Source organism: Guillardia theta (assembly GCF_000315625.1).
Source record: "Guillardia theta CCMP2712 unplaced genomic scaffold GUITHscaffold_67, whole genome shotgun sequence".
NCBI classification, from domain to species: Eukaryota; class Cryptophyceae; order Pyrenomonadales; family Geminigeraceae; genus Guillardia; species Guillardia theta.
This window is the reverse complement of record NW_005434607.1, coordinates 205,454-231,007: the sequence shown is the minus strand read 5'-3', so window position 1 is coordinate 231,007 and position 25,554 is coordinate 205,454. Positions and strand designations below refer to the sequence as shown.

Genomic DNA, 25,554 nt, shown 5'->3' with positions numbered 1-25,554 from the left:
GTAAGGAGCTAAGGAGGCACAGGTGAGTGCACAACAATGCCAATCGTTGCTTCTTTAGGAAATACAGGGTGCCATGACAGAAGAATCGCAGGAGCTAAGGAGGCAAAGGTTCGGGGGCAACAATCGTAATCGTTGTGTTTTCATCTTTTTGACCTTCAATAATGGATCGTTTGGTATTGTTGCCCTCCAAACTTTGTCTCCTTTGCACCTTCCCGCCCTTCCTTTCGAGGAGCTAACTGAGAGGGCAATAGTGAGTTCAGCGCTGGCCTCAGAAGCTACAGATAGAGATAGATTTGGGCATCAGGACTCCCTCGCAATAAGGGAACTATTGCAAAGACAGCGGTTTTGATTTCAACCATATTTCTATTTTGACAGAGGAGTATGAATTGTTGAAATTCCGAGGTATAATTGGATACTTGAAAACTGAATATATTTCTTTAACCTAAGACTTGAATATTCAATTCAAAGAACCCATGTTTCTTCATGGATTCGAAAATTTTGCTGTCCTCTGGTCAGGTATTGACACGTGCTGATGCCGCAGCTCGTCTTATTGGATAACTCTGAGGCAGGCTTTTCAGTGCCGTCTCCTCCAATACGCATCGTTTCACATTGTTGCGTTGCTCTTTTCCGAGCCTTCGGAAATTGTTTGCAGGATGGGCATGTCCCCTGTCTTGTCGACTTGAAACCGAACTAACACCTCATAGTGTATCCAGAGCTCCTCCCCGCCATGCCGCCCAGGAGGTGGGGAGACTGAAAACGGCAATTGAAGGATTGCAGGGTGTCTTGCGGGGTCAGCTGAAGTCGACGAATGGACTGCGATGTTACGATGAGATGTATTCGTGAGTGTTCCCACTGCGCGCTTTCCCAGAGCACTTGCTCGTGCTGGAGTTTAGTTATGGTACAGGAATGATGAGGGATTTGATAGTGCGTCATACATGGTTATTTGATAGCAGGACACAAGCAAAGAGATGAAATCATCTTACTTGTTAATGTATTTCTCCGTTTTGTCCTTCTTTTTCAGTCAAAAAAAGGGAAAGATTTATCCTCTACATGGTTGTGCAGTTAATGTATTTATCCTCTACATGGTTTTGCAAAGACGGTAAGAAACGTAGAGTCACAGCACGACGGCGTCTTTGCAACTAGATATCGGCAGTGGGTGGTCCGAATAAGCAAAATCCTCCCTGAAAGAGAACGACAGCCAAACACAACAACTCGTTGAAAGCAGTAGCTCGTTGAGCACGGATTTGATGGGGTTTGATCAACAGCGAAGAAGAATGACATCTTGCAGGAGTTTCATCCCATCCTTTGCCTCAAATCCCAGAGCCTGACAGTTCCATCTCCACTTCCTGAAACCAGGATCAGTCCACCCTTGCAGAAAGCCACGGACGAGACTCCTGAACTGTGACCTCTGAAGGTCTGAACCTGCTGCCATGTTCTGCAACACCACAGTCTCACCATTCTATCGTTACCCCCACTGGCCAGATATCTTCCATCAGGCGAGAAGGCAAGGCAGAAGACACTGGAGAGATGTCCCTTCAGTGCTTCAGCCTTGGGCTCTCCTGTTGCCACTTGCCAAACAGAGATGAGGCAGTCACCAGAGCCAGCCGCAAGATGGACACCATCGGGAGAGAACGCGACTGCATGGATACCTCTGTAATGGCCACGGAGAGGATCTCTGTAAGATGTTAGCGACTGCATGTTCCACAGCCGTACTGTACAATCACTGCTTCCTGATGCAAGCAAACTCCCATCTGGAGAAAACGCAAGAGCCTGTATCATACCGGCATGGCCTTCGAAAGCGTCATAGATCTCATTCTTCCCTGTGGTGCACCACAATTTGATTCGCCTGTCTCGCCCACCAGAGGCAACAAGGCTCCCATCCTTATTAAACGCCAGGACCATGGCACTGTGGGCAGCGGATGTTTTGATGACTTCACTTCTCTTCTCATCTGAGGTGTAGTTCCACAACCGGATCTCATTGTTGATCGCACTGGAGGCCAACATATCGCCCAGGGGACTGAAAGAAACCGAAGATACGAGCGATGAATGCCCGGAAAGCTCTTCAAATTCAGCCTTTCCACCAATGATCAAGTAATCAGAAGCAACAAACTTCCATATGTGCATTAGAATCTCCGATTCGAGCAAGGAAAGCCAGCAACCTTGACAAAAACAAGCAGTCAAGACGACTCTCTTATTTTCAAAGATAATCTCGTTTTACTCACCTTGCTTCGCAAGACGAGGATGATGCGCCATGCAAAGCGCGATTTGCCAGTCCATCGCATTCATCTTGATAGTTCTCACCTTTGAAGATAATTCAGGGTAAGAAGTTCAAACGATCAGATGTAGGGATTGAAAGGATGGAGGTTAATGAGGATGCAAGAGAAGACCATACCTTGCCATCCTGGCATCCACAAGCAACGCATGTTCCATAAGCATTGCAGGATATCGATTTTACAGCGCATGTCATGTCTACAACATCAGCGTCGTCATCCTGCAACAGAACACCTCGTTACCATAAGCAACAACATGTCTTCTAGGCGAATCATAGCAAATTTCTTCTGCAATGTTCAAAAACCAATCCAATCTTGCGCATCGCACTCACTTTCCCTTGCAACTCTAGCTCGACGGCCATGTGAGGCGCCCATGATGGTGGATGAGTGACAACAGAGCGATTAGGACGATCGGTATGAGATCTTGACGCCATCATGTTGCTCTCTCGCTGCAATGATTCTCAAAACCTGAAGAAGGTGCAAGTGAAATGTAAGACCCTTTCAAGACCAGCCTGACTCCAGGCAACAGCAGGTTGGACTGAGATAGAACTTGAATGGGGCAGGAGGGGATGCAAAACTTGAATCACCTCAGTTGTCACCCGCAAACGTGTCTTCAAGTCACAGGCTTGGGTTTGAAGGAGGCAGAGACAGCTGTTGATCCACCATGCCTCCCCGCCGCCCTACCTCATCTCTCCCCCATCGCGATAGTGAAAGAGGCGGTGAGCACTGGCGCCGGGCCCTTAAAACTATTTCCGGGCCGGGCCCGGGCACTTCACTGAGTGAGGCCGGGCTCGGCCCTGAGGCAGCACCGGGTGACCCCGGGAGCCAAGTGTTGCCGACCGTGATCTCTCCGAGGCGGGTCCGTCAGTGATAGGGCCTGGGTTGCCCGAAATAGACGCAGAGAGACGGGGAGAGCGCAATGGCGATTGGCGGTGAGTCGCGTGACAGTGAGGATTCGGCAGCATGGTTGCACTGAGCTCAAGGAGATACTCTTTCCTGACATCTGACGATCCTTGCTCTCTCAGCTCCAGGGGCACCAGACCTCTCCGTTGAGCTCGTGACGCCTCCTATGGTAAGTTAGAAGCTCTCCTAGACCATGACGCCTTCATCAGCCGCTGATAGTGCTTGCAGTGGACGCAGCCATCCAAGAAGACCATGTGGAGACACGCAACCCTCGTCACAGTCTCGCTTCTGTTTGCCTCCCTCCTCGTGTTCCTGTCGACCACGCAGAGAGGTTCGGCATTCCTGACTCCTGATTCACTTTGCTGACTGCTCTTGGAAAACAGGAGATGTCTCGACGCTCGAATCTCATCAGATGAAATTCATGCCGGATCCTCGAGACGCTGTGAACGTAACTCGACACCCCGTTCTAGTCCTCCTCCTCCTTGATCCCTGCTCGCAGTCCGCAGTGCAAACTGTCGTTCAAGTCTCACCCTTCACTGATTTTGCCGGTATGTCCCTGGTAACATCTGAGTCACGGACACTGATGGGCTGCTGCGATTCAGGATCAGCCAAGGCCTTGGATGGCAAGAACTGGAAGGTAGGCATTCCCAAGATGCTCATGGAGCCCCAGTGGGCATCCCGGAGCGGCCGTGAGGCAGCAGCAAACGCCCTCCGTCAGCCGTTCAAGGTCCCGCTTCAGAAGAACGACAGGGCAGTCCCAGGAGCCGTGTCGCCGTTAGGAGAGTATGCGCCCAAGAAGCCTCTCTACAACAACCCACTTGCTCAGTTCATCCCCAACGTGACCTACTGGCCCAATGGCGACATCGTGTACGACTGGAAAGGCCCCTGCAAGGCTGACGACATGGAGTGCAAGCAGTGGAAGATTCGTGGGTATGATTCCGGAGCCGTGGTCCTCGGGCACAGGAAGATCGACAGATACGGTGTTCCCCTTGCGAAGTTTGGATTGGAGGCTCCCAAGGTGCTGGCGGGTGAAGACATTGAAAGGCGCGAAGAGAAGGACGGAGTCCCGAGCAAAGTAGCTGAGCATGACGCGGAGAGGGTGTTGGCGGACGAAGGAGAGGAGAGCGGAGAGTCGAAGAAGAGGGCAACGCAAGAAGCCAAGGAAGCGATCTTTGATGCGGTGATGAACTTGCTCTGGTTGAAGGGTGGGTGAGGTTGACATGCTCCTGGAAGGCCGTAGCGAAAGCGGAAATGGAGGATTCTCTGAAGAGGAAGAAGAATCATTACGTGAGGGTTGTATACTGCAAGTCTCCAGCGACTGACCTGGGATGAAACAGAAAACCAAGAAAGAGGAGGAGCAGGCTGCGAAGTTCCTGGTCCATTTGTTCTCAAAGGTCAAGGCAGAAAAGGCGGTGAGGGAGAAGGAGCAGCAAGAGGAGCGGTACTTGAAGCACTATGTAATCAAGATAGAAGGTAGGGTTTCAGGTTCTCGTTGGGTCGTGTGCTGGTTGACACATGCTGGACATCAGGTCGGGAGACAGGAAGGCACTACAAAGGTCCTCCTGACGCATCGAGTGATGAAGAGAGAGTGGAGGAGGTTTGTGCTCGTCCTCCGCCCCGTTCGCCTCGTTTGACCGTCGGTTTGTCACCAGCCAAGTCGGGGAGACTTGGAGGACTCGTTCGAGGAGAGAAGACCCGAGAAGCGAGGCATCGAGATCGTTGAGGTCCTGCGACTTGCGCTAGAGGTGTTGGATCGATGCTGACCAGCTTGTAGGATGTTTCTCCGGTGATCGACAGGAGCGAAGACAAAGAGAGCTCTGTCAAGTACCTCCAGCCAAGTGAAGATGACGAGCAAGTCGATCCAGACGTAGCTTCTTGCCTCCTGCTTTCGCGCTGAGAGCTCTGATGACCATGAGCAGGAAGTATACGATGAAGGAGGGGCGATGGAGGGGAGCGAGGTACCACTGAGGATGAGAAGGGCAGTCATGAAGGTATTCGGCGAGTAGAAGGGGCGATGGAAGCTAATGTTGCTGTAGCGCTCGCCGAACATGCGGGGATACGTGCTGAAGCCCTTCTACACCATGACAGCATAAGCGTTGTTGTCGTGCTTTCTGTTTATTTACTCATGAGGAAAAGTCGAAAAACCAACGAGATGGCGAGAAGGAGGGAGTTGCAAGCCGTTGTGAAATTTAGGGAGGGAGGGAGGGAGGGAGGGAGGGAGGGAGGGAGGAGGATACCCCCTTGTCTCATGAGCCCTTGGCCTGCAGCTTGAAGATGACGGTGATGAGGAGACAAAGGCAGGACTGACCTTGAGAATCTCCGAGGCTCTGTTGTACAGCTGGACAGCCTGCTCGTTGAGACTTTTTGCTTCCGCTCCCTGAGTCTTCAAACTTTTGTGAGAAGAAGCAACGGAAAAGCACGAAAGATGAGAAAGCAAACAAGGAGAAAGGAAGACATGTCGAGAAGAGGTAGAAAGAGAAGAGCGTCGGGAGGATGCGGAGGAGGGAGTGGTGGCGCAGGATGGGAGCCATCGGCTCTGGGACCTCGTCGTCCTCACCTTGAGTGACTTCATGACGAGGAGATCAGCATAGGCGGTGAGAGCAGGCGTGTGATCTTAGCGCCAGTGTGAGTGAGAAAGTCAGCAGGCAAGTGGTCGCAAACTTGGCCTGATGTCCAGCACAGCATCGTAGACCCGAGCTGAGAAATCATCGCGTCCTATCACTGCAGAGGAGCGTGAGGAGGCAACATGAGCGTCAAAGTGACTCACAAGTGAGGAGGGAGCCGCAGGCCGTCAGGTCCTCCACCATCCGCGTGCCCCACGTGTTGTTCACGCTCCCTCCATCGCTGGGGCACCACGTCAGCGGCAGCTGGACAGGAGCAGACGTCACCTCTTGTGGTTGTAGGCAAGCTGGAGGAGGGAGCGGATGTGAACGACCGCCTCCTCCCGCCTCTCCGACTGGATGAGCATGCTGGCATACTGCCTGAGGGCTCCTGCGGCAGCTCTCACGGCAACGAGCAGGCGGTGAGATGGGACTCACTCGTGTCCCTTGGGTTGGCAGCGAGCGCCTGCTTGAACTTCTCTTCTGCCTCCTCCTTCCTCCTGCCTCGACCGTCAACGTGCGGAGCAGCGGGAGGCATCGGCTGTTCACCCATGCAGGGTCAAGAGCCGCATGGCCTCACGGTAATGAGCATCCGACCCTCCGTCTTGTCTCGCACAAGACTTCCTCCTCTTGTCCGCATTGACCTCCCTCGCCTCACCTGGTCTCAAGGCTCAGCTGAAAGATGAAGCACAGGCCCCTCCCTCCCTCTGTCATCCTACACTTGCCATCCCGCCCCGTCCCTTCCCTTCCCCGCCTCTCACCTCTGCTCGGCTGCTTCGACGCACTGAGCCCGTGCTCTGAGACCTGGTGGATGGGTGACTCACTGTCGGACGACGATGACACGTCGAGCTTCTTGAGCTGAGAAGAAGTTTGCGGGACAATCCTGCCGACTTCCACAAGCTCCTGGCGATACTCCTTGGATGCTTCTGGTGGTAACCTGCTGGAGAGGGAGGGGCTTGACTTCACTTGGCTGCTGGACGTCAGGCGAGAAGATCAAAGTTGTGAGTCACCTTGACCGATTACGATTGACATGAACGTTCTCAGCATTCAACTCCTGCATGTCTTGTCAGCGGGAGGATCCATCCTAATAAATGCCTCCTGCTGCTGCAGCTGCTGCTGTTGATGCTTATGCTCCTCCTCCTCCCACTCCTTCTTTTCCTGCATCTCTTTCTCCTTCTTCTGACTCTCATTCCCACACCATCACTGTCCTCTACCTCCCTCCGTCTCTCATCTTTCGTCACCTTCCCAGCTCCTCCATCCCATTCACCCTGTTGCGCCCACTGCAACTTGCCTTGTGTCGAGGAGACGGGATGTCTTCGGAATCCGACCGCTCTTTCACGCTCGTCCACCGCCGATCCCCGACGCTCTTCCGCTTGCTCTCGATGTTGCGAGGGGAGGAGAGGATGCTCTGCACTCTGGGGCTCATCAGCAAGTGCTCGCCTCGACCTGCCTCGTGGAGGGAGGCAAGAGAATGTCGGACGCTGCTCCTTGACCGAGGCGTGCTCCCTTCTCGTGCAGCCCGTCAGCTCCTGCAAGCTGAGAGCAAGGAAGTTTGGACCTCTGGAGGAGAAGAGCTGGGAGGAGGAAGAGTTGGGGCTGCAGACTGACGAGCCAAGGTCTGTCGCCGCAAGTCATCAAGGTCAAGATCCCAACAACTATGAGGAGGGGGGGAGGAAAAAAGACTGACCTGTCTTGGATCTGAATGCGATACTACTCAAGCACATACTGTCGTACTCCCCGGGTGCAGGGACCTTGAAATACTCAGCAAGCCTCTCCAAGGTCAGCTAGTTCAGTCACCTCGCTCGCGTTCTTCTCATGCTCGATCCACAGATTCCTCGAGTGTCCCTTCCTCGCGTTCCCTGCTTCCTGTCAACCGCGGCCCGCAACTCTCTCGCTCCCGAACCGATGGTTGCCATGGGGCTCCTAGGAGCGAAGCCGTTGCTGCAGTCCAGTCAGCCGCCCTGTCTCCTCCTCCTTCACTCCCCAACCTCGTCAAGTTCGTCCCTGGTGAGTACGAGCCCGCTCCTGGCACCTGGGCAGCGCACTGCGATCCAGAGCTCATCAACATCCTCCACCAACACCAAGTCCTCCGCTACCTCCTCTTCCCGCTTCCACAGGGGCCTCTGGTGCACTTTCTCTGCCGTTCCGATGGGAGCGCCAGTCCTGCAGCTGGCGGATCAGCCATGAGCAGCTGAAAGCGTCGGACTCACTTGGTTGTCTTCTCCGTTACCGTCGAGCTCGCATACAAGAGCCCGGGCCCCACACTCCCGCGCGCCTCGTGCTCCTTGAACAGATCCCTGCTGTGCTGAATCTTTGCTCTTGTGAACTGCCCTCCTCGGATCCCGTGCTGGTTGTACCTCGTTGCCATGGCTGAGATTCGCCTGCAGGCATCTGTCAACTAGACGCTTGCATTCTATATTCATCTTCATCTTGGTGCCATCATCGGAAACATTTTTACATCTGCCAGCTCAAACGATGTCCAGCTTTGTCATATCGTCTTGTTCTTCTCTAACTCCTGGCAGAGTCCGCGGGGTCTTGCCCGACGTATCTGCATATACATGCATCCTCTTCGTCTTTATCCTCGTCATCCTCCTCCTCCTCCTCCTCCTCCTCCTCTTTCTCCACCTCTATCGACCCCTCACTTGTCCTCTTTCTCCTCAGCGTGCCTTTCGAAGCCTTTCCCGTCCTCGCCTAGTTCCTTCAGCTCCTCCTTACTCGAGGTAAGTCTCCTCCCCCCTCCTCAATCGCTCTCCCGCCTTCATGTTGCGCATTCATCAGTGTTGGATGGCCCAAGGGCTCACTGACTCTCGCATGTCAGAGGGGACAAGGGGAACACGAGCTCAACATACGAAAATACCCATGAACACTACCCCCTCAATTATCTGAGTTTGAGGCTGTAAGGCCATGAGGGGTGTTGTGAGTGTTTTTTTTCGATCTAGCACTGGACTTCTCAACGGCTTTTCTGGACCTGAGCATCACAGAAAATTATTACTCATCGACTTCTATCTAGAACAGTCCGAGGCGGGCCTGCAAGTCTCTTTAGTCATTAGAAACTTGCGAACAAGGATGCACAGCCGCCGCAGAGCGGCGCTCGGCCATGCAGGGTCCCAACGAGCAAGAAGGATGCGATACCACAGGACGTCAATGATCCCTTCCCTACTGACTTGATGCTGATCGATACAACATCTCTTGGACAACACAATATGTCACCAAAATAACAAAGATTTGATTTCACCTGGACTAGCCTAGTCAACACGACCCGATCTGATCAGCCACTGCGCCTGCAGCATCCTCCCTCTCCCCATCGTCATGCCCTCGCCCTCAGCTCAGCCCCAGCCTCTCTCCCCTCCATCCCAGCGGTCTCGTCAGCCAACCTGCCTGTACCAATGTCCCTCCCGGCGCTGCTGCGTCAGCGGGATGTGCGGCGCACTCTCTCGGGCAAGCGTCACTTCCTTTATTTACATCAGCGCCCTCTCCCTCCCTACCCTACTGCATCCTCCCCCCTCGCTTGCTCCCCGTGCTCAGCTTCATGAAGTACTTCTGTGCATGCGTCCTCACTTGCAGAGGAGTCCTCGTTCCCACAAGCGCCGCTACCTGCTTCGCCACTCCGGCTCCAAGCCCTACCGACACCTTGCCCGTGACCGGGTCCCGTCGGCTCCCCAGCTGCTGGTACCTTGCCAGCGCCTCCACAAACCGCTTGTGCTCCTCCTGCGTCCACTGGCTCTGGTTGTACTGCGTCCTTGTCTTCTCCGCCTCCTTGGGGGACGCCGGGATGCTCGCCGGGCTGTCGCTGTCGCTCGCAGACGACGCCTCTGACGGCTCGCTCGGGGCCTCAGGCCTGCCAGCCGCTGCCGCCGCCCAGCCTGCGTGGCACGCTGACGCGTCGGCTTGGACCGCAGCCTCCTTGGCGACGAGGGGAGTATCGTGGAGGTAGGAGGAGAGGAAGGATGCCATGTCGAGGTCGTCGCATGGAGAGCGCCATGGGCGGCTGCACAGGGCGTCGACGGCCTCGTCGACAGAGCAGGGGGAGCAGGAAAGGGAGAGAGTCGGGCATGGCGACATGGCGTCAAGACGGTGATGGCGGGGGAGAGGGTTGACCTTGTTTTTATATGGAGGCAGCGTCCTGTAGTAAAGAAACAGTGATACCCGAGCCCGAAAGGCTGCGAATGTTGTGAGTTGCAATGACAATATCACGTTGCTATAAGATATTCTGAAGCGCTGCGAAGCCTTGATATGCGTTCGGAGTGTCGGACCTTTCAGTCCTTGAGTCAGCAGGTCACGTACCAAGACTTTTTCATCTGCCCTTCCATTCGCACTGCTCAGTGGCCGCATCGCAAGTCAGGGAAATAGTGAAAGGTTTTCTATCGTTATCATGATTGAAAGATGTGTAGAAGTAATGCACAACTATTCCTAGAATGATCCTAAGACGTGATCGGATGTACAACACCATCATCCTTGCTGTAGGGCGGCGTCGATGCTCTTCATTGTGCTTCCTGCATTGTGAACGTTAGTGACTTAACTAAGAAAGTTTACTCAAATTTAAGTAAAAGAAAGGGCTCCATATAGAATCCGTGCTATTCTTTCTATACATATTTTTATCATTGATCTGGTCTTCCTGCGCTTCTGACTGCTCTCTCCCTCTCTCTCAAGCAACGACAGAAACTAGCACAGTCTACACGACCTGATCTGATCAGCCACCGCGCCTGCAGCATCCCCCCTCCCCCCATCGTCATGCCCTCGCCGTCAGCTCAGCCCCAGTCTCTCTCCCCTCCATCCCAGCGGTCTCGTCAGCCAACCTGCCTGTACCAATGTCCCTCCCGGCGCTGCTCCGTCAGTGGGATGTGCGGCGCACTCTCTCGGGCAAGCGTCACTTCCTTTATTTACATCAGCGCCCTCTCCCTCCCTACCCTACTGCATCCTCCCCCCTCGCTTGCTCCCCGTGCTCAGCTTCATGAAGTACTTCTGTGCATGCGTCCTCACTTGCAGAGGAGTCCTCGTTCCCACAAGCGCCGCTACCTGCTTCGCCACTCCGGCTCCAAGCCCTACCGACACCTTGCCCGTGACCGGGTCCCGTCGGCTCCCCAGCTGCTGGTACCTTGCCAGCGCCTCCACAAACCGCTTGTGCTCCTCCTGCGTCCACTGGCTCTGGTTGTACTGCGTCCTTGACTTCTCCGCCTCCTTCGGGGACGCCGGGATGCTCGCCGGGCTGTCGCTGTCGCTCGCAGACGACGCCTCTGACGGCTCGCTCGGGGCCTCAGGCCTGCCAGCCGCCGCCGCCCCTGCCCAGCCTGCGTGGCACGCTGACGCGTCGGCTTGAACCGCAGCCTCCTCGGCGACGAGGGGAGTGTCGTGGAGGTAGGAGGAGAGGAAGGATGCCATGTCGAGGTCGTCGCACGGAGAGCGCCATGGGCGGCTGCACAGGGCGTCGACGGCCTCGTCGACAGAGCAGGGGGAGCAGGCAGGGGGCATGGCGTCAAGATGGTGATGGCAGGGAAGAGGTTCACCCTTATTTTTATTGAGGCAGCGTCCTGTAGTAAATAACATCAGTCATCCCCGAGCCCGAAAGGCTTCGATTGGCAGTTGTAAAGCTATTCTGAAACGCTGCGAATCCTTGATATTCCTTTCCGAAAGTCAAATCGGATGTTTCCGTTCCTGACGTCCCAAGAATTGTACTTTTCGTTGTTCTACTGTGAAAATTCAAATCCTTGGTTTTGAAAATTCAAATCCTCGCTTCCACAGAGATGTTTCGATTCGGATATTTCCGTCCAATCGGATATTTCCGTTTCACATAGATGTTTCTCTCTAGGAGCTTCACTGCTTTGCTGCGCGTTCAAACTGCAGATCATTGACAGCTGCTCTGTGTGGAAATGCAAAAGTACATAACAAGATCAGGTCTTTCCTCACATTATTGAGACCACTGTTCGAGGCCAAGCCTGAGACTCGAGCCACGAAGGGATGTGCTTACAGTCAACACTTCACGGAGACTTGCCTAGTCAACACGACCCGATCTGATCAGCCACTGCGCCTGCAGCTTCCCCCTCTCCCCCCCTCGTCATGCCCTCGCCCTCAGCTCAGCCCCAGTCTCTCTCCCCTCCATCCCAGCGGTCTCGTCAGCCAACCTGCCTGTACCAATGTCCCTCTCGGCGCTGCTCCGTCAGCGGGATGTGCGGCGCACTCTCTCGGGCAAGCGTCACTTCCTTTATTTACATCAGCGCCCTCTCCCTCCCTACCCTACTGCATCCTCCCCCCTCGCTTGCTCCCCGTGCTCAGCTTCATGAAGTACTTCTGTGCATGCGTCCTCACTTGCAGAGGAGTCCTCGTTCCCACAAGCGCCGCTACCTGCTTCGCCACTCCGGCTCCAAGCCCTACCGACACCTTGCCCGTGACCGGGTCCCGTCGGCTCCCCAGCTGCTGGTACCTTGCCAGCGCCTCCACAAACCGCTTGTGCTCCTCCTGCGTCCACTGGCTCTGGTTGTACTGCGTCCTTGACTTCTCCGCCTCCTTCGGGGACGCCGGGATGCTCGCCGGGCTGTCGCTGTCGCTCGCAGACGACGCCTCTGACGGCTCGCTCGGGGCCTCAGGCCTGCCAGCCGCCGCCGCCCCTGCCCAGCCTGCGTGGCACGCTGACGCGTAGGCTTGAACCGCAGCCTCCTCGGCGACGAGGGGAGTGTCGTGGAGGTAGGAGGAGAGGAAGGAGGACATGTCGAGGTCGTCGCACGGAGAGCGCCATGGGCGGCTGCACAGGGCGTCGACGGCCTCGTCGACAGAGCAGGGGGAGCAGGCAGGGGAGAGAGTCGGGCATGGCGACATGGCGTCAAGACGGAGATGGCGGGGGAGAGGGTTGACCTTATTTTTATTTGGAGGCGGCGTCCTGTAGTAAATAACGTCAGTCATCCCCGAGCCCGAAAGGCTGCGAATGTCTCGATGCCTTCCGCCACTTCGTTCACACTGCACCCTTTCATTTTCAATCTGTCAGCTAGTCACGATTCCGCAGCTAGCTAGTCACGATACCTCAGCTAGCTAGTCACGATTCCGCAGCTTGCTAGTCACGATATCACGCTTCACTCCGGTTCGGCACTTCCGAGTTGAGATAAACCTGTCAATTCTCAGTGTTCCAGCAGCCGGAGGTCGGCCTCGGGTGACCGGCCCGCCGGCCCGATTGGAGCAGGGATCTGACAGATATAAAGGAGCTAGCCGTGGTTCGACATCACCAGCAAGCCATGGAGGAAGGCCAGGGATGGTCAGAGAAGTTGCAGCTCGAGACGACAGCTCTCAATCAAACCTGGAAGCAGGAGCAAGAGAATTCTGATCCTGCTGTGCAACACGAGGTATCATGGCCGACGTAGAAGCACACCAGAATGATCCAGCTGCCTGACAGGCTGCCTCGAACTCTCAGCCAACGGAGCCCTCTGATACCTCTGTCTTCAGTCCCCTGCGACAGACATGCTAGCAGCCTCCTGCATAGTTGCTTCATAGGGAGCTCAAGTTTGTCCCCTGGAAGGCTCGGTCAGAAAGGGACCACAGCGCACCTCCACCCTCGACCATTCAGATACGGGAACACCAGACGTGTCAACAGCAGTGGTCTGAGCATGTTGAGCCTGCACTTCACCCCGAAGGCGCAGGTCGGACTAGCGTTGATGTGGACAACCTGCAGCCTTGCGTACTATATCTTCCGGCGCTCGAGGCTTCATACTCTTCCGAAGAGAGAGCTTCTCAGACGCCATTTTGTCAACCAATGCGAAGAGCCTTGGCATCCTTGCTTCCCGCTGGCTTTCATGGGCTGGCTTGTATTCCTCCTGGTCTACATCCCGTTACAGTGCACCCTTGATCTGTTTGGGTTTGCGGCCTTGTACTACTACTACCCAGCAGCATATGGAGCAGGAGTCCTCATTGAAAGGATGACAAAAGCTCCGGGGCTGTCCAAGGAGAAGGTTCAAATCGTTCGTCTCGATTGGCATCGATTCAAGCTCTGTGTGGAGCAACAGACCAAGCAAGGGAGATGGTGCGGGTCTGCTCTGTACGTGAACCTCCCGCACATCGACATCCCTAGCACTGGTAAGCTCTTCGTTAAACTTGCTGCTCTTACACAGTGTGTAGGATTGAAGCATTGGCCATGGAAGCAGTACGACTTTCTGCGCCATCTTCTGCGATGGGTCTACAAAGACAAGATCGTTGGTGTACAAACATGCGACGTGAGGCCGTCAAGCGACGAGGGCATGGGACCTTCTTCACCCGCAAAAACACCTGTTAGTGCACGTGTGGAGTGAATTATCTTCTTTCATTGCAGGCTCGAGAATTTTGGCATCTGTTGAGATGTACTTGATGTTCAACTCGTATATCAAGGTGTTTCAATGTATACTATTAGGCAACAAGTCAAAAACGCATTTACATCAAAGGAAAACAAACGAAGCAAACGAACAGGAGGCAGAACTGCGACGGACAGCAAGTGCATCTTTACTGAAATGCAGCTCTCTGCCGTATGATTTCCTTGCGAAATTTCTCTACCCCTTCATCGCTGCCGGAGAATCATGTCAGTAAAATCGGATCTGTAAGGGGGTCAGAACCTGAAGTACTCGTCGGCTGTAAAAAATTCCTGAATGACAAAGTGAGACAACAAAGGCGATTTTGCACTCTTCCTCACCTCATCGCCTAAGTCTCCGTAGATAGACTTGGGGAGGCTGAGGAAACTGTCAAGGAGAGAGTCTTGCAGTTCCTCTCGCAAACTGACCGATTGAGTTCGACGAACTTGGAGAGAACCTCCCTCTTTGCTTCTGCTGTCTTGCCATTCACGAAGACGAGCTTTGCAGCAGTCTCCTGAACCATGCGACTTTCAGTGCCGTGTTACTGGTCTGGACTGAGCCAACAAAACCTTGTCGATGAAGGGAGAGATGATCTTGAAGAAGCCTTGGAACAGCCACGGAGCATCGATTATCAAGAACTTTGCCAGCCGCTCCGGATAGTGATCCTGCAGGATATGCAGAGTGGCTCTGCTTGTCTTCATGGGGGGGGCATTCGACATGCTGTAATGCTGCAGGTCCAGTATCACCAACATTTTCCCCACTCCACGCAGCTCGTCCATGCATGCCACAGCTCGCTCAAGCTCGTACACCAGGTGCTTCAGGTTGCCATCGTGATCGTCCTTGGAGTTTTCTTGACCCGGCCTCAAGAACAAAATCGGCCTCCCTTCTCTATCTGCCCCCCTCACCACCACCTTCCCTGTTTCGCCATTGCCTCGAACTTTCAGCATGCTAATCGATTCGACATCAAAATCCTTCCTCCATGCCAGCGTGGCCGTAAGCATGTTGAACGCCTTAGCAACATCAAACTTTCGAGCATGCAGGTATCGTTTCAAAGTATAGTCTGTACAGTAGCTCCGTTGGTTGCTGTTGTAGTGGGGTGCCTTTGAAAGAAGAAAAGCATTTCATGAGTGTAAAACAAAGCACACAAAGCTTCAAGGAACATGATCATATTGTGGGTTCCACGACATGGCAAGATCACATCATCATCCATACAAGCCCTTCGGTTCCCCTCCCCTTCCTCGCCCTCTCCTTCATTCCGCCCTCACCCCACTCACCCCTTGATCTCTTCTCGTGTCTCTCTGCTCCTCTGCTCCTCTTCTCTCACTGATCATATCAAGGCTTCACCCATGAAAGATCGACATGTTTCGCTCACCTTCTGGTCCAGCATGCTTCGCAACGAAGCTACACCCGCCGCCTCCGCCATGCCACACACTCTCACCCTACCTTGTTTCGTGAGACCCTTAGATTACCCGTACTTCATAGGTAAAAAGTGATTTCATTAGTACGGTGGGGTCAGTACCCTACCACCCCAAAAGAGGCTTTTATAACTTCTCAGGAGTAAAAATTGGGGCATGCACCCTACTTGTACCCCGCCTCAGATCTAAACATTCTACCCTTTTCAGTTAGCTAAGTAAGGTAGTTCTTGAATGATAACTTTTGAATTTGTAGTTAAAATCAGAGGAGGCGGACTCGGGTGAGCTCTCATGAGGAAGAGGGGGATGATGTCAGTTGCTGAGTCACAATGGCGTGGGAGAAAAGCCATTACGAACAATGAGGAAGGGAAGGGAAGGGAAGGGAAGGGGAGGGAAGGGAAGCTAAGGGAGGGAAGAGAAGAGAAGAGAAGAGAAGAGAAGAGAAGAGAAGAGAAGAGAAGAGAAGAGAAGAGAAGAGAAGAGAAGAGAAGGAGAGAGCAAGGGGAGGAAGGGGGAGAAAGCAGCAGGGTTGGGGTTGCGCCTGACTTCTAGTCCTTCACAGGCGTGTGAGCCAGGAGACGTGGGTGCGCTGAAGGGATGGCTTGACCTCAACGGGGCAAGGCAGTGAGGAGCTAGAAGCGGAGCGCTGGAAGAGAAGGCCCCTGCTCGTCGTGCTGACCCGTACTCCCTACTCTCCTTGTCAAACATGAGGTGGAGACACAGAGTGGATGGCGTGCTTTATCACATCAGGTGCTTCCAGCTGGCAGGATGGTAGAGCAGGAGGTAACTGTTGTCGCCCAGGAACACAAAGACATTCTCTCAGGTCGAGAATTTTTTCCGGGGGTCTTTCAATAACCGGTACTGCTACTCCTGCCGTCCACAAACAAGCGCACTCACTACCCTCCACTCCTCCTTGTCCATCTGCTCTCATACACTCTTTCCTCTCCTCTCCTCTCCTCTCCTCTCCGCTCCTCTCCTCTCCGCTCCTCTCCTCTCCTCTCCTCTCCTCGCCTCGCCTCGCCTCGCCTCGCCTCGCCTCGCCTCTCCTCTCCTCTCCTCTCCTCTCCTCTCCTCTCCTCTCCTCCCCCTCGATCTCTATCCGTTCTCCCCGACCTCATTTGCACTCAATCTTTACAATCGACTCATTGCTCCCTCCTCTCCTTGATTTCGCCCATCAAGGTCGATGGTGGCATCGATCGCTGCTCTGGCTGTGTTTGGGCTGCTGTCAATCTGGCTGGCATGGAGCAGGTGCGAGTGCAGTGCAGGAGAGTCTCCGACTGACCCTCCTCTACCAGCATGAGCACAAGGACTCGTAGAACCCAGATCCTGAAGCCAACGCAGAAGCTCATCGGTGCTCGTTCTCCTACTCTTCCCCGAGAACTCGACTTCCTCTCTGCCATCCTCCTCTCTCCTTCTCCCACCTCTCCCACACCCTCTCCCTCTTACTCACCATCCAAGTGTACTCATGTTGGTTTGGCGCAGATGCTGCTTCGTATGGTGACGTGGCTACACTTCGAAAGATCTTGAAGGGTGGAGTTTCCGTCAACTATCGGTGAGCAGGGGAGCGCGAGAGGACGCGGAGGGAGGAGGCGGAGGGAGCGAGAGTGGAAGGAGCGAAGGAGGAGGCCTCGTTTTTCTCTGAGACTCTCTGCTTCTCGTTGTTTTCCTGCAGAGACAGGCTGGGGAGGACGGCGTTGATGTCAGCTGCAGAGGCCGGACAAGATGCTGTGGTGATGGCCCGCTGCGAGCCGAGCTGACCTGGCTCTTCCTCCTCTTCCTCCTCCACCTCCTCTCGTTCTCGTCCTCCCCTCCTGCTGGCCCACACCCTCCATCCAGCCCTGGCGCCACCTTCTTAATCTTGCTCTTTGCCTCTCGATGTTGCGTTTGTTCTTCTGTCCCTCTCCTCCCATCTGCGGCTCAACCCTCTCTTGAGCTGGGAGTGCAGGTGGCAGAGCTGCTGGGCAAGGGAGCGGATGCAGACATTCAAGACTCGTCGGGGTGGAATGCTGTCATGGGTGCTGCGGGATCAGGACGTGTGGGATGCCTCCGTTTGTTGATAGGAGCAGGTGTGACAGATCTCGATCCCTCTTCGCATGCCCGTCCTCTTCCTCCCCCTGCCTCCTCCTCCCCTTCCCTTCGCCTTCTACCTTCCCGTCCTCAACGACCTCTCCCTCCTCCCACACTGTTGTATCTCCTGACAGATCAGCACTCTCACTTAGCAGTTCTCTCGCTTCTCACCCCTTCCATGCGTCATCCTACTTCTTGCTTCCCTCCTTCGCCCCTCCTCACAAGTTGACTCGCAGGTGCTTCGGTCAACGCCAAGAACAGGAGCGGGCGGACGGCACTGATGGGAGCCTCGTTTGGGGGGTGAGTTCGGTTGATTACCTCTCTTCCTCCCTCCTTCTCTTCGTCTTCTGCATGCAGGGGAGCTGGTCTTGCTTATCGTTTTTGCAGTTACGTTTCAGCTGTTAAGCTGCTGATGGACAGCGGGGCCAATCCGGACCTGAGGGACAAGGACGGGTGGACGGTGAGGGAGGCAGGGGGGAAGGAGGAGGAGGAGGAGGAGGAGGAGGAAGAGGAGGAGGAAGCGGGGGAAGGAGGAGGAGGAGGAGGAAGAGGAGGAGGAAGCGGGGGATGGAGGAGGAAGCGGGGGATGGAGGAGGAAGAGGAGGAGAAAGAGCGAAGGATGGAGGTTGACAGCAGCGCAGGCGCTAAGATGGGCATCGAAAGGCAACAAACCTCGTGTGATCCAAGCGCTGCTCAACAGGTTCCGCTACTGCGACAAACTGTCCCCCTCCTCTTCCATCCCCCTCGATCCTCGTACCCCACACCTCGACCTCAACCTTCCTTTCCTTGTTCTTCGCCTTCATCTCCTCCCCTCTTCCTCGACCCTTCCTCACATTTTCTCAGAGGAGCGTCTCCTGATATCCAAGACTCCGACGGCTGGACGACTCTCACTGCTGCTTCCCTCGAAGGACATCTCCACGTGCTCGTCCTCCTCCGCGTCCTCCCCTGCTTTCCTCACCCTCCTTGCTTCAGGTCGTCAGGGCTCTGATTTCAGGAGGAGCCAAAGTCAACGCCAGGGACTCAGACGGGAACACTGCCTTGATGACAGCATGTGACTGCATCGACTCCTTCTCCTGCCCTCTCGCTCATGATACCCTCCTCCTTCCTCCCCAGTCGTTCTCTCTTCCAAACCCCCCCCCCAGCCCCACCAGACCACCTCCTTCTCCCCATGCACTTCCTCTCTCTGACCCTCCCTCCCTCCCTCCCTCCCTCCCTCCCTCCCTCCCTCCCTCCCTCCCTCCTTCACTCACTCGCCATCCCTCCCTCCTCCCTCTCACTGTTCTCTCCAGCCTTCAAGGGGCATGAGCTCGTCGTCGATGCCCTCCTGGCGGCAGGAGCTGATCCAAGTGACTTGTGCTCTCCTCCTCGACCCGCTCGTCTTACGGACCCCCAGGTGCTGCTGACAAGCAAGGAAGGGTCGCCCTTGACTGGGCAAGAGGTAAGTGTCGTCCTCTTCGGTCAAAATGTGACTGGGCACAGAGGGCTCGCGGGAGCACAGCTCGCAGCATGTTCTCAACGTCTTCAGGTGACCATGTGAGGAGAGGGAAGAGAAGATCTGACCTTGCTCAGCCGGATCCGGTCGAAGCTCAAGAGCGCGATGGGGATCAAGAACTAGTGGGAGGAGGCCGAGAGCAGCTGAGAGGAGGGAGGAGAGAAGGGCTGAGAAGGAGATCAAACGAATCTGAGTTTGTTCAACAGACATGTGTTTAATTGAATAAACCAGCACGGCAAATGATACAGTGGCTGTTGGACGAGAGACCCCCGTCCCCTCCTCGACGAGAACTTCGGAGGAAGGGCCACAGCAACGCATGCGAATCCAAGCACTATTGAGTTTAGTTCTTCTTGTCTCCGCCCTCCTTGGGGAGAAGGGGATCAGACTCTGCCAAACAACGTCAGTCGCCATCGCTGCCCTCCCGCTCGGTCCCACCTGGTTGGTCCAGCCTCGGATGAGAACCATGAGCTGTACCCACACAGTGACGAGGCCGAGGAATGCAGCCACGGACATGATGATGACCTGCAGGGCAGTGAGACAGGAGACGACGCAGTGAGCAAGCCTGACCTGGATGTGGAAGATAACGAGGAGCATGCCGTGGTTCTGTGCGTAGAAGGTGTCGCACTGCTCGGACATGTTGGCCCACAGGACGATGCCGAGGACTCCGAGGGTGATGTAGATGATGGGAGCAGGCAGAGAGAAGTAGATGTCAGGCACCTCGAACTTCACAGGGCTGCTGGAAGAGATCCACTGGATAACAGTCTGGACCATTCCAATGACAAAACCAACCGAGGTCGGGATGACAACGACGAGGAGAACGTACAGCCAGACCCACGAGTCCTTGGCACAGGGAGCATCCATGGCAGGGAAGTCAAGGCAGAGAGCGATGATTCCCATGACAAAGTAGGCAAGGAAGAGGAGGAGGAAAACAATCTGTCCAGCCACGAAGAAGGGAGCAACAGCGTTTCCGGTCTCCTGGTGGCTAACGAGCGCGTCAGCGGAGAAATGATCCGGTTAAGAAAGCCTTACATCTGTGCGATGGTCTTCTGCACGTCGCCGAGCTTGAAAGGAGAAACCTGCTCGACTGGGCTGACCCACTTGACGATGAGAGCAGAGACGTTGTCCATGTTGAGATCCTTGAGATCTTCAAGTTTCGGCTCCTTCGCTTCCTGAAATCCGACAAGAAATGCATCAGACAACATGAACTCATCGACGTAGCATGTTTCAATGGTATGCTATGCCCATAGAAATCCAACCCTATGGAGATGCAGGAAAGAGACTCTTCGACAGATAGGACAACACCAGCAGATCACGGGGAGAAAGATCTCCCATCGCAATGGAAAACATTAAGGATTCATCAACATCATCGACATGCTTCTGATCCTGACCTAATTCCTCTGACCCCGTCCGCCCTTTCTCACATAACAACTCCTCAACCACTGCCTTCTAGCTCATTGTCCAACCTCGTCTCGCTTCCCCTCCCTCCTTCAATCCAGCAGAAGCTACTATGCTCTCGTCACACGGAGCTCTAACCATGTCTGCTGCTGCTTTGAAGCATCTCGCTGCACCATCGGCGCTTCGTCCTTGCATGTTCATCTACGTTCCACTCACCTCGGCGGACATGGCGACTGAAGGGTCACTGAGCGCTGCTCCTCTGAAGAGGCAGATGCGGGGCAGTAGGGGGTAGGGTACTCAGGGACTGATTTTGCCAGAGGGTAGGGTGGTATTTTATACCCCTCCTTGTATGCTCTTTTGACTAATAATAACAACGGTGGGGTAGGTAATCGGAGGAAAACATGGGGGTGATAGGGTGTCAGAGGGGGTGAAGAGCACTGACGATATGTGATATAGTATGTTATGAGCCTCTCCTCGGTCATAACAACCGGTTGATGGTCCTTGTCAAATGGGGTGGGGGTACATAAGAAATGGGTGGGGTACTCAGAGAGTGAATATGGTCGTGGTAGGTGGTTGTGTGTGGAAGTAGGTAGGGGTAGGTGGTAGTAGGTGGTAGTAGGTGGTGGTGGTAGGTGGTGGTAGGTGGTGGTAGGTGGTGAGCACCCCCGAGAGCAACTTGATCCGCCTCAACCATTTCAGTACCCAGGCCCGGCCCTTCACTCAGTGATTAAAGTTCGACACCCACCCGGCGGCCCCGGCCCGGCGGCCTGCCGCCCGGGCCGCCGGGGGCCGGGCCGCCGGTAAACTTGACAGAGTAGTTGAAAAGACTCCAATGATTCTGGATCCGCTGGCGGACCGTCTCACCGTTCAAGCCTCCTCTACCGAGTCTCCTGATTGTCCTCGTACTGATTTTTAACTGAAGAAGACTCACTTTCAACTCACGGTCCGATGGCCCCCGCGGATGACGCAGTGCGCCCGGGGCGCGGCACGCGGCGGCTGCACGCCGTTACTACGGTACGGTACGGTACGGTGTCGGCAAACTTAGGCTGACGCGGCCGTCAGTTGGGAAACCGAAATAACACAACCGTTGACCCGGCGCCGCCGGCGGCGGTGTACATTCGTATAACGTGATTCTATCAAACAACTTGCCGGCGTTCCGGCGGTTTAGCCGCCAGGCTGGCCCGTACGGTACGGTCGGTGGCGGGCCGGAGCCTCAGAGACTGAGCCGCCGCCGGCTGTCACAGTAGGCTCAGTCCGATCACTCGCGGCGGCCGAGGAGGCCCGGCGACATCGGATCACAGGCGCCGTGGTTGCCACTGAATTGCCAAAGTGCCAATGGCTGGCCAGTGAGACCTCAGTTGAGCTCGGAGTGGGCTCGGAGAGCTCAACTTAGCAAGGGTTGCGGAGGGAACGGGTCGAAAAAATGTCCAGTGTCCTGCCAGTTTGAACCGATACTGAGCATCCGAGGTTGGCCGCGCCGGCCGCAGCCTGCCTCGGAGGCCGCGTCTTCCGGGGCCGCAGTGGCACTGACATCACTGCCCCGGAGCTATCTGAGTGTATCTGTTGGAAGAGATGTCAAGATTGGGGATGGAGAGACCGCTGCACTTCAACGGCTGGAACGGTCAATCGTACCTTGTAGAATCAGCTTCTGACGACTGTAACTTGGCAGACGCGGCCGCGCCGAGGAAACAGCAGCTGGTAGACGGAGTCAGTCATGGCAGAGATTTATGAGGAAATTGATGGAATTGATGCTCACACTATGCTTCCAAGTATCCCACATATCACGACCATGCAGCCCAGCCAGAAGGCACAAACCCACCTGAGGTTGGAAAAAAAAAAAAGTCAATCGGATCTACTTACACGATCTTGTTCTAGTTCACCACATGGTTTGAAATGCAAAATTATCGCCCATGGAGCCCTGGTTTCCAGCCGACATTCAGCAAAAAACGGACAATTACTATTGAAGCACGATGGATGAAAAATTTAAAACGTGTCGGTGAGAAGACAAACCTTTTGACATTCTGCTGGGATTGACGTGCCAAAGGACCACACACAGCCGATGATCAACCAAACAGCCTGAAATGCAGCAACCAAGTACAAGAGGATGCTGAGAAGAGCAAATATCATCAGCTTCTTCCACTTCATAACTTTCTTGCCATTTCCATCACCTTGCCGGAATACTGTTTTGGAGTTGGTTGGAGAATATGAGAACATACAAGAAAGGCAATCCCAAGGCTGCCGAAGAAGGAAGCTTTGTCAAAACATGGCATTGAATGCACAAGTACAGAGAAGGAAAGTTTATGTCACCAGTGAAGCCTTCAACCTTGAGCCAGGCAACCACCAGTCCATTAGGACCGATGAAAGCGTTGTTGGTGTCCGCAGGAGCAGCCGTAGTGTCAGAGCTTGAAGAGTTCTGGAGGAGAGAGACAGTTGGCTGTACAGAAAGTGAGATAGGAGAGATGGCGTGCAAGACGCTGTTGAATGTTACATGCTGTAGCAGACGGCGACCTCCTGAAGGGTGGTGCATTGACGGGCTCTGCAGCACACAAGGGAATTACGCGATGTTGTGCAAATAGTCAGAAGCACTTACAGGTTGAGCACAGAACTGCCCTCATCAAGTTAGGACGATCAAAGGTCAGAAAACTGAGAGTCAAACAGAGGCAGCCACCTGATCGCCGTGTCCGAACGCCGCCACCAAACAAAGTATGCCAGCTATGAGGTAAAGGAGGCTCAAAAGGTATTCATCGCCCTACACACTCCAATTTCAGAAACATGCAGGAGTAGAACAGAGCATGTCGACAAAGAAACACTGCCCCAGACAGGAAGACATCATGCAAGGATAACCTTCTTCTCCATGCACCGAACCATCCCTCCAGGCTTGAGAGCATTTTCCTATCAAGCAAGCAGGATCAGATGAGAGTATCAGACCAGGGGGGACGTAACCTCAATGGAAGGTAGCATGTCAGACAAGACCTTCGCTCTGAGGGAAAGCTCTTTCTCCTTCAAGAGGATTCGTCTAAAATCTGCAAAGTCAGTCAGTAGCGCCTTTGAGCAAACAGATGTCGTCCTCTCTGCCTCTCCCTCAAGTCTCCTCCTACCTGACTACCTAGAATCCCCCCACAACCATCGCTCCTCGCAACCTCATCCTCTCTGTCGTTCATCCTCTTCTTCCCTCGTTTCCCTTCAACATTGCACTAATTCCGGCATGATCGGCCGGCATATGTCGGCTGAGGGTGGGGATGAGGGCTACTGTCCGGGCCCGAGGTATCTCGGTCAGTTGGCATGCCGGGGGCAGCTAGCTAAAACCAACAATGTTTTTATGATTTTGTACGGGGCTAAAAGTTATATATTATTAGACTGATTGTACCATTGTGCATGATTTGGACGATATATATGATTTTAAAATGTTTTTACTTGTATTATGATGTATATAGAAATATATATATATTTCCTTGGTACAAAGACCTGTACATATAATTAAAAAGAATATTTAATCTCTATGAATGACACAGATTTGTCCTTTTAAAAAAAATGGTAATCAGTTTCGGGGCCCGAGGATCACAGGGGGTAGGGTATGAATCCGATGACCTAGTACCTCCACTGAGCAGACAAATGTTGTATCATGTCGAGGGTGGGTACTGAAAAAGGATGGGGTACTTTGTGAAGGGGGTACAGACTTGAGTGATGATGCGACGGGATGGCGAAGTAAATGTTACCGAGCAAGACCAGGGAGATCCATAGGACGAGCAGGACGAGCAGGAGGAAGGGAGGATACGGGACAGAGGATAGAGACATCTATGCAGGATAGTCAAGAGTGAGACTGTGATGCGAGGCAAAGGCAGGATGAGGGGAAGAGGAGGATCACCGACAGGTGTACAAGTAGGAACAGATGTAGCAAAGTGCAAGCGAGCAGACCCCTGTTTGAAGGAGGGTGGCTCCGAGCTCTCAGCCGGGAATATATTGACTCTGAGGTCATAACCACTGAGAACTGAGTGAGAGAAGGGAGTCCATCGGTGACGTACCAAAGCTGGCACAATTGCAATCTCGGGATTTGGGTAGCGGATGATAAGGACCTCTCAGTAGATATGCATGGGATTATAGTAGAAAACCCTTGCCGAATCTCCAACATGCATGGTATTATAGTAGAAAACCCTTGCCGAATCTTCAACAAGTTATTCTTCACCATCTGCTTTCACTCGGGTACTTACGATGGCCTGGCTGACTCCAAATGGTGTCCTTCCAGGCTTATTGCTGAACAATGAGCAAACATCCGGAGTTTCTGTGAGGATCTTTCCGTGCCCTCTTTTGCTTCTGCTCTCCTGATCCTGAGCGCCTTGCAGTGGAGCAGGATCCGCTCCTGGACTGGAGATCTGGAGGATCGAGAACAAGGTCCCCAAGGTTCGAACTTGCGAGGCATGCTGAAGGGAACATGCTGAACATGCCTTGTCGGCTACCAGCCATGGCCAAAGGAGAAGTTCGGCACCTTCTACACTGGAGACAGGTAACCTCCTGCACGCGTCGGCGGCTTTAGTTTAACTTCTCCTCCTCCGAACAGCTACATCTGTCTCAAGACCATTGAGACGAAGGGCGGGTCCTACGAGGTAGCTCCCTGCCATGACAGCGACAGTGCGGCTGACGGGGAACTGTGCTGCAGTGGGACCTTCACTTCTGGCTAGGGAAGGAGTCTTCCGTCGACGAGATGGTGAGATGCGCGTGGGGCTGAGAGGCGTCCCTGATCCCCTGGACCGTCTGCCTCGCCTCGACCGGAGCTGACTGGGGGAACTCGTTCAGGGTATTGCAGCTTACAAGACAGTCGAGCTGGACGACTCGCTAGGAGGAGCTCCGGTGCAGTACCGAGAGACTCAGGTGAGGAGCGTGCTGGCTGTTGGTGTGCAAGAGGAGAGAGCGAGGGGGTGAGAAGAGGGGAAGGGAGGCGGGTGAGGCAGCGAACGGGCGAGAGGAGCAGGGCTGGCGACTTGGAGGAGGAGGAGGAGGAGGAGGAGGAGACAGAAGCATTTACTGTCTCTTGGCAGGACCACGAGTCCGCCAAGTTCCTCGCGCTGTTCAAGCAAGGTTTGCTTACCCCTTGCGAACTTAACGCAGCAGCTGATCCCA

At 54.4% G+C, this 25,554-nt stretch overlaps 10 protein-coding genes across 10 annotated transcripts in view; 4 read left to right on the top strand and 6 right to left on the bottom strand.

Annotated features, from left to right (window-relative positions):
* Positions 1-1,293: 1,293 nt before the first annotated feature.
* On the bottom strand, positions 1,294-2,124 carry GUITHDRAFT_75600 (hypothetical protein; the record flags this gene model as incomplete). The annotated part of the gene is made up of 1 exon (XM_005827364.1): positions 1,294-2,124. One exon carries the CDS (start codon positions 2,122-2,124, stop codon positions 1,294-1,296), a length of 831 nt encoding a protein of 276 aa, XP_005827421.1.
* A 1,065-nt stretch (positions 2,125-3,189) lies between these two features.
* On the top strand, positions 3,190-5,266 carry GUITHDRAFT_113470 (hypothetical protein; the record flags this gene model as incomplete). The annotated part of the gene is made up of 13 exons (XM_005827363.1): positions 3,190-3,202; positions 3,296-3,342; positions 3,402-3,504; positions 3,557-3,621; positions 3,673-3,721; positions 3,776-4,353; positions 4,407-4,466; positions 4,511-4,646; positions 4,703-4,770; positions 4,826-4,897; positions 4,948-5,040; positions 5,093-5,164; positions 5,210-5,266. The coding sequence occupies 13 exons, from the start codon at positions 3,190-3,192 to the stop codon at positions 5,264-5,266; spliced, it is 1,413 nt and encodes a 470-aa protein (XP_005827420.1).
* A 153-nt stretch (positions 5,267-5,419) lies between these two features.
* Positions 5,420-8,141, bottom strand: GUITHDRAFT_113469 (hypothetical protein; the record flags this gene model as incomplete). The annotated part of the gene is made up of 18 exons (XM_005827362.1): positions 5,420-5,434; positions 5,482-5,550; positions 5,731-5,786; positions 5,835-5,894; positions 5,941-6,017; positions 6,062-6,164; positions 6,212-6,273; positions 6,323-6,431; positions 6,535-6,743; positions 6,790-6,827; positions 7,041-7,279; positions 7,332-7,391; positions 7,461-7,524; positions 7,571-7,632; positions 7,677-7,714; positions 7,762-7,817; positions 7,870-7,936; positions 7,984-8,141. 18 exons carry the CDS (start codon positions 8,139-8,141, stop codon positions 5,420-5,422), a joined length of 1,542 nt encoding a protein of 513 aa, XP_005827419.1.
* A 1,145-nt stretch (positions 8,142-9,286) lies between these two features.
* On the bottom strand, positions 9,287-12,271 carry GUITHDRAFT_51137 (hypothetical protein; the record flags this gene model as incomplete). Its single annotated transcript, XM_005827361.1, has 2 exons — positions 9,287-9,367; positions 12,149-12,271. Coding segments are annotated over 2 exons (204 nt in total), but the record flags the coding sequence as incomplete, so codon positions are not given.
* Positions 12,272-13,548: 1,277 nt separating this feature from the next.
* GUITHDRAFT_142753 (hypothetical protein) lies at positions 13,549-14,096 on the top strand (the record flags this gene model as incomplete). Its single annotated transcript, XM_005827360.1, has 3 exons — positions 13,549-13,828; positions 13,871-13,965; positions 14,061-14,096. The coding sequence occupies 3 exons, from the start codon at positions 13,549-13,551 to the stop codon at positions 14,094-14,096; spliced, it is 411 nt and encodes a 136-aa protein (XP_005827417.1).
* A 234-nt stretch (positions 14,097-14,330) lies between these two features.
* GUITHDRAFT_164667 (hypothetical protein) lies at positions 14,331-15,496 on the bottom strand (the record flags this gene model as incomplete). The annotated part of the gene is made up of 5 exons (XM_005827359.1): positions 14,331-14,366; positions 14,415-14,451; positions 14,502-14,587; positions 14,643-15,173; positions 15,446-15,496. 5 exons carry the CDS (start codon positions 15,494-15,496, stop codon positions 14,331-14,333), a joined length of 741 nt encoding a protein of 246 aa, XP_005827416.1.
* Positions 15,497-16,092: 596 nt separating this feature from the next.
* On the top strand, positions 16,093-17,488 carry GUITHDRAFT_154127 (hypothetical protein). The gene is made up of 6 exons (XM_005827358.1): positions 16,093-16,235; positions 16,287-16,343; positions 16,665-16,733; positions 16,781-16,836; positions 16,968-17,037; positions 17,158-17,488. The coding sequence occupies exons 3-6, from the start codon at positions 16,669-16,671 to the stop codon at positions 17,240-17,242; spliced, it is 276 nt and encodes a 91-aa protein (XP_005827415.1). The 5' UTR covers positions 16,093-16,235; positions 16,287-16,343; positions 16,665-16,668; the 3' UTR covers positions 17,243-17,488.
* Positions 17,489-19,241: 1,753 nt separating this feature from the next.
* Positions 19,242-20,685, bottom strand: GUITHDRAFT_164665 (hypothetical protein). The gene is made up of 5 exons (XM_005827357.1): positions 20,656-20,685; positions 20,074-20,213; positions 19,612-20,026; positions 19,480-19,566; positions 19,242-19,432 (listed from the first exon to the last, which is right to left on the bottom strand). Exons 1-5 carry the CDS (start codon positions 20,665-20,667, stop codon positions 19,385-19,387), a joined length of 702 nt encoding a protein of 233 aa, XP_005827414.1. The 5' UTR covers positions 20,668-20,685; the 3' UTR covers positions 19,242-19,384.
* Positions 20,686-22,422: 1,737 nt separating this feature from the next.
* GUITHDRAFT_142749 (hypothetical protein) lies at positions 22,423-23,600 on the bottom strand (the record flags this gene model as incomplete). Its single annotated transcript, XM_005827356.1, has 6 exons — positions 22,423-22,619; positions 22,747-22,873; positions 23,108-23,188; positions 23,284-23,331; positions 23,413-23,462; positions 23,546-23,600. The coding sequence occupies 6 exons, from the start codon at positions 23,598-23,600 to the stop codon at positions 22,423-22,425; spliced, it is 558 nt and encodes a 185-aa protein (XP_005827413.1).
* A 1,097-nt stretch (positions 23,601-24,697) lies between these two features.
* The window catches only part of GUITHDRAFT_113461 (hypothetical protein), a gene marked incomplete at both ends in the record, with an annotated part of 4,418 nt that continues 3,561 nt past the window's right edge, over positions 24,698-25,554 (top strand). The window contains 7 exons of the mRNA XM_005827355.1: positions 24,698-24,720; positions 24,780-24,837; positions 24,897-24,940; positions 24,995-25,040; positions 25,094-25,141; positions 25,231-25,305; positions 25,473-25,512. Of these exons, the coding sequence (XP_005827412.1) occupies positions 24,698-24,720; positions 24,780-24,837; positions 24,897-24,940; positions 24,995-25,040; positions 25,094-25,141; positions 25,231-25,305; positions 25,473-25,512 (334 nt within the window). The remainder of the gene's footprint in view (positions 24,721-24,779; positions 24,838-24,896; positions 24,941-24,994; positions 25,041-25,093; positions 25,142-25,230; positions 25,306-25,472; positions 25,513-25,554) is intronic.

Bases quoted from the DNA above. Each gene is read 5' to 3' on its own strand.
- GUITHDRAFT_154127 (XM_005827358.1), top strand. From the start codon at position 16,669: ATGGTGGCATCGATCGCTGCTCTGGCTGTGTTTGGGCTGCTGTCAATC. The intron at 16,734-16,780 runs GTGCGAGTGCAG...CTCCTCTACCAG, and splicing joins ATCTGGCTGGCATGGAGCAG to CATGAGCACAAGGACTCGTA. The intron at 17,038-17,157 runs GTGAGCAGGGGA...GTTTTCCTGCAG, and splicing joins GGAGTTTCCGTCAACTATCG to AGACAGGCTGGGGAGGACGG.
- GUITHDRAFT_164665 (XM_005827357.1), bottom strand. The intron at 20,027-20,073 runs GTAAGGCTTTCT...CGCGCTCGTTAG, and splicing joins CAGAAGACCATCGCACAGAT to CCACCAGGAGACCGGAAACG. The intron at 19,433-19,479 runs GTGGGACCGAGC...CGTTGTTTGGCA, and splicing joins TCCGAGGCTGGACCAACCAG to GAGTCTGATCCCCTTCTCCC.